The sequence below is a fragment of the Bos taurus genome, chromosome 29 (genome assembly GCF_002263795.3).
Source record: "Bos taurus isolate L1 Dominette 01449 registration number 42190680 breed Hereford chromosome 29, ARS-UCD2.0, whole genome shotgun sequence".
NCBI classification, from domain to species: Eukaryota; Metazoa; Chordata; class Mammalia; order Artiodactyla; family Bovidae; genus Bos; species Bos taurus.
Genome location: NC_037356.1, coordinates 42,473,124 through 42,487,556, shown reverse-complemented (window position 1 = coordinate 42,487,556; position 14,433 = coordinate 42,473,124). Strand labels below are relative to the sequence as shown.

Below are 14,433 nucleotides of genomic sequence, written 5' to 3'. Positions count from 1 at the left end.
GTGCAGTAGTTTGAGCATTCTTTGGTATTGCCTTTCTTTGGGATTGGAATGAAAACTGACCTTTTCCAGTCCTGTGGCCACTGCTGAGTTTTCCAAATTTGCTGGCGTAATGAGTGCAGCACTTTCACAGCATCATCTTTTAGGATTTGAAATAGCTCCACTGGAATTCCATCACCTCCACTAGCTTTGTTCGTAGTGATGCTTTCTAAGGCCCACTTGACTTCACATTCCAGGATGTCTGGCTCTAGGTCAGTGATCACACCATCGTGATTATCTGGGTCGTGAAGACCTTTTTTGTACAGTTCTTCTGTGTATTCTTGCCATCTCTTCTTAATATCTTCTGCTTCTCTTAGGTCCATACCATTTCTGTCCTTTATCGAGCCCATCTTTGCATGAAATGTTCCCTTGGTATCTCTGATTTTCTTGAAGAGATCCCTGGTCTTTCCCATTCTGTTGTTTTCCTCTATTTCTTTGCATTGATCGCTGAAGAAGGCTTTCTTATCTCTTCTTGCTATTCTTTGGAACTCTGCATTCAGATGTTTATATCTTTCCTTTGCTCCTTTGCTTTTCACTTCTCTTCTTTTCACAGCTATTTGTAAGGCTTCCCCAGACAGCCATTTTGCTTTTTTGCATTTCTTTTCCATGGGGATGGTCTTGATCCCTGTCTCCTGTACAATGTCACGAACCTCATTCCATAGTTCATCAGGCACTCTATCTATCAGATCTAGGCCCTTAAATCTATTTCTCACTTCCACTGAATAATCATAAAGGATTTGGTTTAGGTCATACCTGAATGGTCTAGTGGTTTTCCCTCCTTTCTTCAATTTAAGTCTGAATTTGGCAATAAGGAGTTCATGATCTGAGCCACAGTCAGCTCCTGGTCTTGTTTTTGCTGACTGTATAGAGCTTCTCCATCTTTGGCTGCAAATAGAATAACTATACAATATTGGCCACTGAAGCAGATAGTAAAATGAAACTAGGCAGGTTATAAAATATGAAGACCACATGACAACCTGGATGAAGGGAGGTGCAAAACTGTGATACACAGCAAAGATGTTAGGGGGACCCGGGAGGTGCAGGGGTTCATCTATCTGAATGAGGCAGTATAAAGAAGAAAGATGGCGTGGTGAGATGGGGTAGGGCTTTAAAATCAAGCCTCTGGGGAGAAGCGTGCACTGCCTTGGAGGTCTGTTTACTTCTGGCAGTTCTCCTGGGTCCTGCTCTGGTCTTAAATCTCAGACCAGAAGCAGGAGCCTCTCTCACTGTCCTGTGGTCCTGCACCTCGCTGCATGTTCAGCCCTGCTGAGGTGGGGACTCTGCCCCTCTGGGTAGCTTTATATCCTGCATGGGGTGGAAGCCAGGAAAGCAAACCCAGAATCTTGGTGCCAGTTTAGGAAGTTTTGTCATCACTGTGCAAATACCCAAGTGTTTATTAAGTGTTTTGAAACACTTTCGTCAACCTGCCCATTTGTGATTCTCATCAGAGAGGGATGGGTGGGAGACAGCCTGCAGTGATGGCTGTAACAGTGCCTCCTGTCACCCCAGTGTTCTTGCCTGGACAATCCGATGGGCAGAGGAGCCCGACAGGCTACAGTCTACGGGGTCGCAAGAGTCAGACACAACTGAGTGACTAAGCACACATCCCAGTGTACCCATCCTTGACAGTGGGGTTTGGCTGCTTCTCCCATGAGGAAGTGAAGTCCGTTTCTCCACTTCTTGGATTCTGGGCTGGTCTTGTGACATGCGTTGAATGTCGTGACCGTGTGAATTCTGTATGACAGACTGGTGAGAGCAAGGCAGTATGACTTCGGAGTCGGGCCTCAAGAGGCATTTTGCAGCCTCTGTTGTGGTCCTCTAGGAGCAGGGCCTTGGGACCAGTGTGCTGTGAAGATGCCCAGTCTGGCCTAGTGGAGGCCAAGTGGGGCAGAACCAAGGGACCTTGCTGACCGCCAGCACCAACCGCCAGCCACATGAGTGACACCATCCTGGGCCCCCAGCCCCAGGTGGGTTGTCAGATGACTGTGGCTGCAGGAGTGACCCAGACAAGACCAGCAGATGAACCTTCCTGCTTATCCTAGCCCAAACTGCTGATTCAAAGGCCTGGTGGTTATTTTAAGGCAATAAGTTTTCAGTGGTTTATTGAGGCAGCAAAACATAACTGAGACAGTATACAACTGAATCTAAGTTCATAAACAGCGTTTGAATATTTAAGAGAACTGATTGACCATATTTATATGTTTAATCTATTAGTGGATAAAAACTGCTAACTGATTAGGAAAAAATATGCTTGGCTTGGAAGTGGGGAATGGAGTGCAGGATGAAGGCCTCTTTACCCTCTACTTCCTCCTTGTTTGTAAAGAAAAAAAGAACAAAAAAGAAAAAAATATGCTTGTTAGATGTGTGAGTCTCTTATGCTGAGTTTGAGGCGTTTGAGAGGACCAGCTATTTCAACTCTGTAAAATGTAGTTTAAAATCTATTAGGGAATTTAATTACCTATATTTGTAATTGGCATTCATTTTTAGAATTTAATCTGTTGAACCTGTGAGTTAATTAAATATTCATCAAAGACTAAGTGAAAGTAATTATTCTTATTTTAATACAAAAATTAGATTTATAAATAGAAAACTAGATTTGCAAGTTGCATTTGGATGCTTAAGAAAAGCTAGTTCTTTTAATTTATAAGTTTAATAAATACAATATTCACTTAAACACAAGCAGCAGTAGGCAGCTTTTCTCTGCACGAAGCCCCTTCCAACATTAAAAGCCCTCAACAGACAACACCAGGTGTCCGCACCCCCACTGGACGAGTCGGCATTCCAGACGTGCACACCTTTGCTTCTGCGAGTCCCTGGGCCTGGAATGCTCTCGACACACACACAAATCTTTGGTACCTGGCAAGATTTTACCTTTTCTTTCTTTTTTAAAAGAAATAGTAACTTATTTATTTTCGACTGTGCTGGGTCTTCGTTGCTGCGCAGGCTTTTCTTCAGTTGTGAGCTGGGGCTACTCTCTAGTTATGGGGAAAGGGCTTCATTGTGGTGGCTTCTCTTGTTGGGGAGCACGGGCTCTCGAGCACACGGGCTTCAGCAGTTGGGGAGCACGGGCTCTCGAGCACACGGGCTTCAGCAGTTGGGGTGTGCAGGCTCTAGAGCACACGGGCTTCAGCAGTTGGGGTGCACAGGCTCTCGAGCACACGGGCTTCAACAGTTGGGGTGTGCAGGCTCTCGAGCACACGGGCTTCAGCAGTTGGGGTGCGCAGGCTCTCGAGCACACGGGCTTCAGTAGTTGGGGCGCGCAGGCTCTTGAGCATACGGGCTTCAGCAGTTGGGGCACGCAGGCTCTCGAGCACAGGGGCTTCAGTAGTTGGGGCACGAATGCTCTCGAGCATACGGGCTTCAGCAGTTGGGGCGCGCAGGCTCTCGAGCACAGGCTCAGTAGTTGTGGCACCTGGGCTTAGTTGCTCCGAGGCAACTAAGGTCTTCCCGGATCAGGGACTGAACCCACATCTCCTGCACTGGCAGGTGGATTCTTTACCACTGAGACACCAGGGCAGTCTCAGATTTTACCTTTTCTAAAAGGTCCAGCTGAAACTCTGTGACGAGGTCCTTCCTTGCCAAGTCAGAATCACATTTCCCTGCCTAGACCTGTCCAGGCCTCTTTTAGGCCAAACCCTGGTGGGCTGTTGGTTGGGACGTTCTCTATCCTGGCTGTCGTGTGAGAACAGAGCTGAAGAAGAGCAAAAAGAAACAGAAGGACTAGTTTCGATGCCGAGGGTGTCTGGGGTGCTTCTGTGGCCTGGCTGTGGGGGACGTGGATTTCCAGCTCTGTGCAGAAGGCAGCCTCCTCATGGGCACTGAGACTTTCGATGTCTGGGTCCCTGCCTCTCCCTTGTTCTGCTCTCCAGACTTTGCCGGGAAGGGTGTAGTCTGCAGGATCATGCCCCTCCCACCACCAAAGATGTCCACATCCTAATCCTTGGAGCATGTGAATGTTACCTTACGTGGCCAAGGGGCGCTAAGGTTGTGGATAGAACTATGGCTGCTCATCAGCAGACTGCAATGGGACATCGTCCTGGGTCAGCCCAGTCAGTGGAATCACAAGGGCCTTGAAAGTGGAAGAAGGAAGCAGAAGAGTCAGAGCGAAAGGCCACCAAGGAAGACTGGTGAGACGCAACGCTGCGGGCTTTGAAGATGGAGGAAGGGGCCCGTGAGCCAAGGAACATGGGCGGTCTCTGGCGGCTGGTGCAGACACTTTATTTTTTTTCAGCCCAGTGAGACCCACGTCAGACTCCTGTTCTACAGAACTTTAAGGAAATGAATTCTGTTTATTCTTTAAGTTGCTAAATTTATGGGAATTTGTTATAGCAACAATAGGAAACTGATACACAGGGTCACCCACAGGCTTCATTGCTTGAATCAATGACATCTGTGTGATCACTTTCCGGACCACAGATGGGAACTGAACAACCTTGACTCAAGCGTGGCCTATGACTCCTACAGGCCATGTCAACCTTGGGCCAGTCCAGGCTTCTCATCAAATCCTGGGGCAGTGTGTGGCGGCATTTACTGAGTTTATAGAAGTAGAGCAAATGGGCGTAGAGGGCTTAACTTGGCGCCAGCTGAGACCTAGTCCCCTGTGAGTGGCTGCCATCCTGGAGGCAGTTGGCGAGGCCCTTCTGGCACTACTGAGTTATTGGAGAAGCAGCAAGTGGTGAGGTGACCTCAGGCCTGACACCTGCATCCTGAACAAATCTTGCTGAATTTCTTTGGGAATGGCGCAGGCCTTGCTGGTGGTCCTGGAGTGTTGGGGGCCCTTGGCCCTTCCTTCGGGTTCCCTGGCTTCTGATTTACTCTCTGCCTGCAGGTCTCCCTCTGATCCACTCGGGCACCGCAGTGGTGCCAACTGCATCTGCTGGAGGGTTCGGTGCTGCTCCTCGCAGCCCTGTGAAGAGTTCTTGCCACACTCAGTGCCAGAGAGGCCTGGAACACAGGGTGGGTTTGTAAGCAGTCAGACCTGAGCACTGACTTCTTAATTTACAGCTCAAGAAGCAAGTCACAGGGGGCCAGTGTAGCCCAGTAAGAAAGAGCAAAGTTAGTACTAAAACCTTCCTAGAAACCCTGGCTCTTTGTTCCAGGTTATAAAAATACCCACTATAGGGAGTTCCCTGGAAGTCCATCAGTTCAGTTCAGTTCAGTTGCTGAGATGTGTCTGACTCTTCGACTCCATAGACTGCAGCACACCAGGCTTCCCTGTCCATCACCAACTCCCAGAGCTTGCTCAAACTCATGTCTCTCCAGTCGGTGATGCCATCCAACCATCTCATCCTCTGTCATCCCCTTCTCCTCCTGCCTTCAACCTTTCCCAGCATCAGGGTCTTTTCCAGTGAGTCAGTTCTTCGCATCAGGTGGCCAAAGGATTGCACCTTCAGCTTCAGCATCAGTCCTTCCAATGAATATTCAGGACTGATTTCCTTTAGGATGGACTGGTTTGATCTCCTTGCAGTCCAAGGGACTCAAGAGTCTTCTCCAACACCACAGTTCAAAAGCATCAATGCTTCGGCACTCAGCTTTCTTTATAGTCCAACTCACACATCCATATGTGACTACTGGAAAAACCATAGCTTTGACTAGACAGACGTTTGTCAGCAAGGCAATGTCTCTGCTTTTTAATATGCTGTCTAGGTTTGTCATAGCTTTTCTTCCGAAGAGCAAGCGTCTGTTAATTTCATGGCTGCAGTCACCATCTGCAGTGATTTTGGAGCCCAAGAAAATAATGTCTGTCACTGTTTCCATTGTTTCCCCATCTATGTGCCATGAAGTGATGGGACCGGATGCCATGATCTTCATTTTCTGAATGTTGAATTTTAAGCCAACTTTTTCATTCTCCTCTTTCACGTCCATCAAGAGGCTCTTTAGTTCTTTTTTGCTTTCTGCCATAAGAGTGGTGTCATCTGTGTATGTGAGATTATTGATATATCTCTCAGCAATCTTGATTCCAGCTTGTGCTTCATCCAGCCCAGCATTTCGCATGATGTACTCTGCATATAAGTTAAATAAGCAGGGTGACAATACACAGCCTTGACTGAAGTCCATCACTTCAAGGCAAATAGATGGGGAAACAATGGAAACAGTGACAGACTTTATTTTCTTGGGCTCCAAAATCACTGCAGGTGGTAACTGCAGCCATGAAATTAACAGACGCTTGCTCTTCGGAAGAAAAGCTATGACAAACCTAGACAGCATATTAAAAAGCAGAGACATTGCCTTGCCGACAAACGTCTGTCTAGTCAAAGCTATGGTTTTTCCAGTAGTCACATATGGACGTGTGAGTTGGACTATAAAGAAAGCTGAGTGCCAAAGCATTGATGCTTTTGAACTGTGGTGTTGGAGAAGACTCTTGAGTCCCTTGGACTGCAAGGAGATCAAACCAGTCCATCCTAAAGGAAATCAGTCCTGAATATTCATTGGAAGGACTGATGCTGAAGCTGAAGGTGCAATCCTTTGGCCACCTGATGCGAAGAACTGACTCACTGGAAAAGACCCTGATGCTGGGAAAGGTTGAAGGCAGGAGGAGAAGGGGATGACAGAGGATGAGATGGTTGGATGGCATCACCGACTTGATGGACATGAGTTTGAGCAAGCTCTGGGAGTTGGTGATGGACAGGGAAGCCTGGTGTGCTGCAGTCCATGGGGTCGCAAAGAGTTGGACACGACTGAGCAACTGAACTGAACTGGAAGTCCAGTGGTTAGGACTCTGCACTTTCACCACCGTGAGCCCAGAGTTCAATCCCTGGTCTAGGAACTAAGATCCCACAGATCAGATCAGATCAGTCACTCAGTCATGTCTGACTCTTTGTGACCCCATGAATCGCAGCACGCCAGACCTCCCTGTCCATCACCAACTCCCGGAGTTCACTCAGACTCATGTCCATTGAGTCAGTGATGCCATCCAGCCATCTCATCCTCTATCATCCCCTTCTCCTCCTGACCCCAATCCCTCCCAGCATCAGAGTCTTTTCCAATGAGTCAACTCTTCACATGAGGTGGCCAAAGTACTGGAGTTTCAGCTTTAGCATCATTCCTTCCAAAGAAATCCCAGGGCTGATCTCCTTCAGAATGGACTGGTTGGATCTCCTTGCAGTCCAAGGGACTCTCAAGAGTCTTCTCCAACACCACAGTTCAAAAGCGTCAATTCTTCGGTGCTCAGCGTTCTTCACAGTCCAACTCTCACATCCATACATGACCACTGGAAAAACCATAGCCTTGACTAGACGGACCTTTGTTGGCAAAGGGATGTCTCTGCTTTTCAATATGCTATCTAGGTTGGTCATAACTTTTCTTCCAAGGAGTAAGCGTCTGTTAATTTCATGGCTGCAGTCACCATCTGCAGTGATTTTGGAGCCCAGAAAAATAAAGTCTGACACTGTTTCCACTGTTTCCCCATCTATTTGCCATGAAGTGATGGGACTGGATGCCATGATCTTCGTTTTCTGAATGTTGAGTTTTAAGCCCACTTTTTCACTCTCCTCTTTCACCTTCATCAAGAGGCTTTTTAGTTCCTCTTCACTTTCTGCCATAAGGGTGGTGTCATCTGCATATCTGAGGTTGATATTTCTCCCAGCAATCTTGATTCCAGCTTGTGCTTCTTCCAGCCCAGCATTTTTCATGATGTACTCTGCATAGAAGTTAAATAAGCAGGGTGACAGTATACAGCCTTGACGAACTCCTTTTCCTATTTGGAACCAGTCTGTTGTTCCATGTCCAGTTCTAACTGTTGCTTCCTGACCTGCATACAGATTTCTCAAGAGGCAGGTCAGGTGGTCTGATATTCCCATCTCTTTCAGAATTTTCCACAGTTTATTGTGATCCACACGGTCAAAGGCTTTGGCATAGTCAATAAAGCAGAAATAGATGTTTTTCTGCTTTATTGACTATGCAAAAAAGGAAAATGGCTGTCTGGGGAGGCCTTACAAATAGCTGTGAAAAGAAGAGAAGTGAAAAGCAAAGGAGAAAAGGAAAGATACAAGTATCTGAATGCAGAGTTCCAAAGAATAGCAAGAAGAGATAAGAAAGCCTTCCTCAGCGATCAATGCAAAGAAATAGAGGAAAACAATAGAATGGGAAAGACTAGAGATCTCTTCAAGAAAATTAGAGATACCAAGGGAACATTTCATGCAAAGATGGGCTCGATAAAGGACAGAAATGGTATGGACCTAAGAGAAGCAGAAGATATTAAGAAGAGATGGCAAGAATACACAGAAGAACTGTACAAAAAAGGTCTTCACGACCCAGATAATCACGATGGTGTGATCACTGACCTAGAGCCAGACATCCTGGAATGTGAAGTCAAGTGGGCCTTAGAAAGCATCACTACGAACAAAGCTAGTGGAGGTGATGGAATTCCAGTGGAGCTATTTCAGATCCTGAAAGATGATGCTGTGAAAGTGCTGCACTCAATATGCCAGCAAATTTGGAAAACTCAGCAGTGGCCACAGGACTGGAAAAGGTCAGTTTTCATTCCAGTCCCAAAGAATGCTCAAAATACGGCACAGTTGCACTCATCTCACACGCTAGTAAAGTAATGCTCAAAATTCTCCAAGCCAGGCTTCAGCAATACGTGAACCGTGAACTTCCAGTTGTTCAAGCTGGTTTTAGAAAAGGCAGAGGAACCAGAGACCAAATTGCCAATATCCGTTGGATCATCGAAAAAGCAAGAGAGTTCCACAAAAACATCTATTTCTGTTTTATTGACTATGCCAAAGATTAACATGTTTATGTTAAAAAAAATAACGTAACTCCATGCTTAGAGTCCTTGTAAAAAAAAATAAGAAAAATATAAAGAAAAACATCACCCCAATTCTTACACCGAGAACGCCACTTGGAACTCTCATTTTCTGTCTTCAAATTCCAGGACTTATATCCTTGCCTCCCGAGTTGCTCTAGATTCGGTTCCAGCCGCGGCCCCGCCCGCCCCTCGGGCTAAGAGGCAGAGGCTCAGCGGCCTGGGCAATAGTCGCCCAACCGGACCTACCCGTTCGCCTCACCTCCCCCCGGCCGGCGGGGACGCGCGGCTCCCGGGGACTGCGGGTAGGGTGGGGCCCGGGTGACCGGTGAGGATTTACGCCCGCCTCTGTGCACTCGGCTGGAGAGGCAGAGACGGAGACAGGGTCGGAGGCCAGAGGCGTCGCCCACTAGGAAGTTGGAGGTTGCCAACTTCCAGCCCCGAGGAGGGGCGCACGGCGGGCGCACGACCATTTGAGAGCCGGGCTCCAGCGCTGTGCGACTTGGCTGGCTGGGCGGGGCGCGCACGTGTGTTTACGAGTGCGGGGGGGGGGCCTGTCTGCGGCCGGGACTACAAGTTCCAGGGTGCCCAGCGGCGCGCCTGGGTTTTCTGGCCGCGCGGCCCGCTGGCTCCCAAGCAGGTCGCCTCGGGCTGGCACGCTCCACCTGGTCCCCAAGTAAATAAGGGAGAGACTCCCTGAGCTTGGTAAATAGAGTCTAAGTGGGCGGGGAGCCGCCCAGCGCCGCCTGCTCATGTTTCTGCAGAGCCGAGTGTCCCGCCTCCTGGCACAGCTGCGCGCGGCGGGGCAGCTGCTCGGCGCCCCGCGCCCCTGGCCCGGCCCCTCGCCGGGTGCCACGAGGACCCGCAGTAGTGCGTGCGGTCCCCCGGCGTCCCTGAGCGCGCACCACCCGCGCGCGCGGACCTCAGCGGGAGTTGGGGCTTGGGGGGCGGCGGCGGTGGGGCGGAGAGCCGGGGTGCGCACCTGGGCCCCCCTGGCCATGGCGGCGAAGGTGGACCTGAGCACCTCCACCGACTGGAAGGAGGCAAAATGTAAGTGTAAGCAGGAGGGGGGCGCGAGGGCGGCTCTCCGTGGGCATTCTCCGGCTGGACAGCACCCCACTAGCCGCCTCGTCCACCCCAGAGAACTGGGGAAGTTAAGGTCCCATGTGCCTGGTATGGACCCCCCTCCCGTTTACAGCCATGCCCCACATGTGCCCAGCCCCGGAAACTACTTCCCCCGGACCAGGTCAAGGGCCCCAATCGGAGGCAGTGTGAGGAGGGTGGCCTCACCTCACTGAAAGGGGTCGCGGGGCTCCCCCAGAGAGCACCTAGGACCTCGCACCTAAATCTGTTGTGTAGGAGGGAAACTGAGGCCCGGCGCCTGCGCCGAGTAGCCCACGGTCACTTGGAGTTTGCTTCAGATCTCACAGTAGGCTCTCAACTCCCCCGGCTTTGCAATACTGTGGTTTCTCCAGTGGTGACATTTTAGACAGAGTGGCAGGGAATGGGCTTTGGGGCTGGCATCCCACCTGGTGGGATCAGATAGCCACAAGGAACGGGCCTCCCTGGGCAGGCCGGCCACACCTCCCCCCATGCCCCCCGGGGCCTGCCTCTCTGGGCACGTGGTCTGGTGCCCTTTAGCCCTTATCGTTGGCCTCTGGACACTTGTGAGCTGTCTCTGCCTCATTCCTGGGGGACACAGGGCGGAGGAGGGGGGCGGGGCGGGGCCGAGAGGGGAAGTTGTGTCTGTGAGAACAGTGACACCCCTGCTCCCCACACCCAGGAATCAAGCTATTTCCTCCGGCTGGGGCGGCGGGGGGTCGGGGTTGGGGTTGCGGCGCGGGCCATGAGTCCTGGTGGGCATGAGTCCCAGGGCTGGACTCTGGGCCAGAACAGAAGAGGGAAGGCAGGCAACCTGATCTGCGGAGCCTGAAATAGCCCGGGCTGCTAGTCTAGCTGCCCCTGCCCTTCGGGGCATGCTCCTTGGCCTCCTGTGACCATTCCCGGCTGGATCGCCTTTCAAAAGGGCAGGGACGGCAGCTCATTGGCTGGGACTTGCGGTAGCGAGGGTTCAGCCAATGGGGCTGGGGAGGCAGGCCTGGGGCGGGCCGCGGTTGAGGGTTAGGGGAGGCGTCCTCTGGGATTGGAGGTCGAGTTCAAGATGAACTACTCCTGTCGTTGAGTTGCAATGCCTTCGCTGGGATCTTAAAGCACCAGCCGGAAGCACTTGACTTTGCTCCCGGGGCAAAAGGAGTGCTTGTCACCCCTTCAAGCCCTGGCCCCCCGAACATCCAGGGTCAGGGTGGGGAGTGGGGAGTGGCTCCTTGGCACGGGGACTGTCCCCACAGGGAGCCCTGATTTCCCTTCTTCGTCAGAGAACAGCATCCCAGGGTGGTGGGAAGGAGAGCTTGGAAGGCTGGAGGCCCAGACACCTGTTCCTGGGTCTGCCGCTTTCTGTAGGATCCAGCTCTCCGCCTCTCCCACTCCTTGCCGCCGCTGAAAACTTCCAGACCTCTTGAAGTTGATGGGCCAGGAATTCCCAGGCTGCTGTGGTGTCTGTCTGCTAGGATTTGAGATTTCCATTCATTTGGTCCGTTTTTATCCAGCGCCTTCTGTGTGGCCAGCACTGCCGTGCTGGGGAGAGAGGCAGGGACCCTCCCCTCATGGAGCTCAGGTGAAGAAGCAGGAGGATGTGTTAGGGCACTGAGACAACGCCCAGTAAAGGTCGGTGCTTGAAGAAGACGTGGCGGGCAGGGCTGCCTGAGCTCCCGAGTTCATGCAGGCAGGGGCAGTGTGGGGAGGCTGGGCTTGTCCCAGGAACCCCAGACCTAGGTGGAAGCCCCACCCCACCAGAAGCCATTAGGTGGTAGTTTGTGGGGGTGACACAGAAAGATCGTGTTTTAGTTATCTGTTGCGGCTTGGTAACAGGCTACCGGGACACTTAGTGGCTTGAAACAGCAAACGTTTGTATTATCTCTTAGTCCCTGAGGGTCTGGAAGCTGGGAGTAGCTTAACTGGGTGGTCAGGCTCAGGGTTTCTCAGGAAGCGGGGATTTGGTTAGAGGTAGAGAGGGCCCTTCCCAGGGGCCTTGCTCCTGTGAAGTGGCTGCTGGCTTAAAGGCCTCTGGTCCACATTCAAGGGGAGGGGAATTAGTGTCCACCTTTGGAAGGGATGAAGATCAAAGAATTGGGGGCGTATTTTTAAAACCACCACACTGGGAGACTGCCTCAAGTGGCTTCTGCCTCTGATTAGGGTTCAAGCTTTGATCTTTTATTTATTTATTTGACCGTGCTGCTCAACTTGCAAGATCTCAGTTCCACGACCAGGGCCTGAACCCAGGCCATGGTAGTGAAAGCCCAGAATCCTAACCAATAGGCTGCCAGGGAACTCCTGGAGAAGCTTTGATCTGGGAAGATCCCCACACTATTTCTTCATTACATTCATTTACATGTTCAGCTGAGTTATATTGTAAAGTACATCAAGTGTACAGACCTTAAGTGTACAGTTGGTGTACTCTTTATTTTTTGGCTGCATGGCCTGTGAGATCTTAGTTCCCTGACCAGGGATTGAGCCCGGCTCCATGGCAGTGAAAGAGCCAGGTCTTAACCGCTGGCACGTGTTGCTCAGTCATGCCCGACTCTTTGCAACCCCATGGACTCTAGCCCACCAGGCTCCTCTGTCCATGATGATGCTCCAGGCAAGAATACTGGAGTGGGTTGCCATGCCCTCTTCCAGGGGATCTTCCTGACCCGGGGATCAAACCCACATCTCCTGCACTGCAGGCAGATTCTTTACCACTGAGCCACTGGGGAAGCCCCTCACCTCTGGACTGCCAGGGAATTGCTGCAGTCGGTGTACTTTTACGTAGGTATCCAGCTGTGCAACCGCTGCTCTGGTCAGTAGGTAGAGCACTGCCATTGCCCCGGAAGGGGCTCTTTCCTTTGAGCTGTAAGGGGTAAATCAGTACCCCTTACAGCTAATCTTTCTTCTGTCTCTTCATTTTGTTTTCTCTTGAACTTCATGTCAGCAGAGGCATACACGCAGCGTGTAAGGTCCTTTTACTCGACGTCTGCGGGATCCACCCACATTACTGTGTGCCAGCGGTTTGCTTTTCCTCGTTGCTGGGTGGCATCCCGTGGTGTGGCACAGTTTTACGTGCAGTCTTCTTGTAGCCACTTGGTTTCCAGTTTGGGACATTTGGGAGTAAAGTTGCTCTGAATATCCTTGCACGTGTCTTTGATGGACACATGCTCGCCTTTCTGTGGGGGATATACCTACAAGGGCGGCTAAACTCTTGTCTGTGCCTGAGATGATCCTCTCTCAAAGACTGGCACATAGTAACCAAACTCACAGGAGACTAATGCATAGTTCAGAGGGTTGAGGTGCCGTTCATGGTGGGAAATAGAATAGTAGCGGATCTGGAAACTCATGTGCGCCTGGGCAGGGCCTCCACTCCCTGTGGAAAAGCCATTGTTGTTCGGTCGCTAAGTCGTGTCCAACTCTTTGCGACCCCGTGGACTGCATCGCGCCAGGCTTCCCTGTCCGTCACTGTCACCTGGAGTTTGTTCAAATTCATGTCCATTGAGTTGGTGATGCTATCTAGCGATCTCATCCTCTGCCACCCTCTTCTCCTGCCCTCAATCTTTCCCAGCATAACTGTCTTTTCCAGTGAGTTGGCTCTGGAACTCACTGGAATTAACCATCAGGTGGCCAAAGCTGAGCTTCAGCTTCAGCATCCATCCTTCCAATGCATATCCAGGTTTGATTTCCTTTAGGATTGACTGGTTGGATCTCCTCGCAATCCAAAGGATTCTCAAGAGTCTTCTCCAGCACCACAATGTTAGAAGCCAAGTTGTAGGCTGAAGTTTGTTCAGCAGCATGTGCTCTCAACTAGGGAGATGGTGGAGTGACTTGGAAGCGGATCCCGTTGTCCTGAGCACACCCACCCACCTTCCTCGGGCAGTTGCTCAGTGTTTCAGCCCAAACGCAGAGCTGAGTGCCTGCTCTGGGCCCCAAGGGCAGCAGCCTCAGTTCATGGTCCAGTGGGTCCTCTGGACAGATGGCCACATTTGGCCTGGGCTCTGTGCATTCCTTTGTTCTGGCTTTAGACTGACAGCCCACGTGTATGGACCTGTTTTCTCTCTAAATAAGTAAATACCATCAGGCTGGATCTTCCACCCAGGAGACATTCAGTCTTTTTGAGAGATCTCTGCAGTATCTAATTTCACTGGCCATGGGTTAATTCTTTTAGCCTAATTTCCTCAGTTCTAGGATGCCTCATTATCCCCACCCCAGGTTATGCCTTTTCATTAGAAAGAGTGTGGAAACAGTCCTGCTATAAGGTGTGTCAGTGTGAGGGGGCTTAAGGTCAGGCAGTGGGGGCTTTGTCATCACAGGAGGGGCCTGGCCTCCAGAAGAAGGGCAGGTCCCTTCTGGCCTGCAGTAGGGGTGGAGCCGTGTGCTAAAAAGAGAACGGACTTTGGGGTCATCAGACACGGCAAGCCCCAGCACCACTGCGTCCATGCACCCTGAGCCTCAGGTTCCTCATCTGTAAAATGGGACCAACAGCACCCGATTTGTAAGTTGTGCTAGGATCATGTTAGAAACCGTTTTGTACACAGCAGCCAAGGGTCCCCAGCGGCCCCCCTTCC

At 50.9% G+C, this 14,433-nt stretch overlaps 1 protein-coding gene across 2 annotated transcripts in view; it reads left to right on the top strand.

Annotated features, from left to right (window-relative positions):
* The first annotated feature begins 9,384 nt into the window (after positions 1–9,384).
* MACROD1 (mono-ADP ribosylhydrolase 1) overlaps positions 9,385–14,433 on the top strand; it is a 154,267-nt gene continuing 149,218 nt past the window's right edge. Inside the window, exon 1 of one of the 2 annotated variants that reach the window (XM_010821141.2) lies at positions 9,385–9,832. In XM_010821141.2, coding sequence (XP_010819443.1) covers positions 9,535–9,832 — 298 coding nt within the window. In that variant the 5' untranslated portion in view covers positions 9,385–9,534. The remainder of the gene's footprint in view (positions 9,833–14,433) is intronic. The other variant, NM_001046509.1, reaches the window with a different exon arrangement.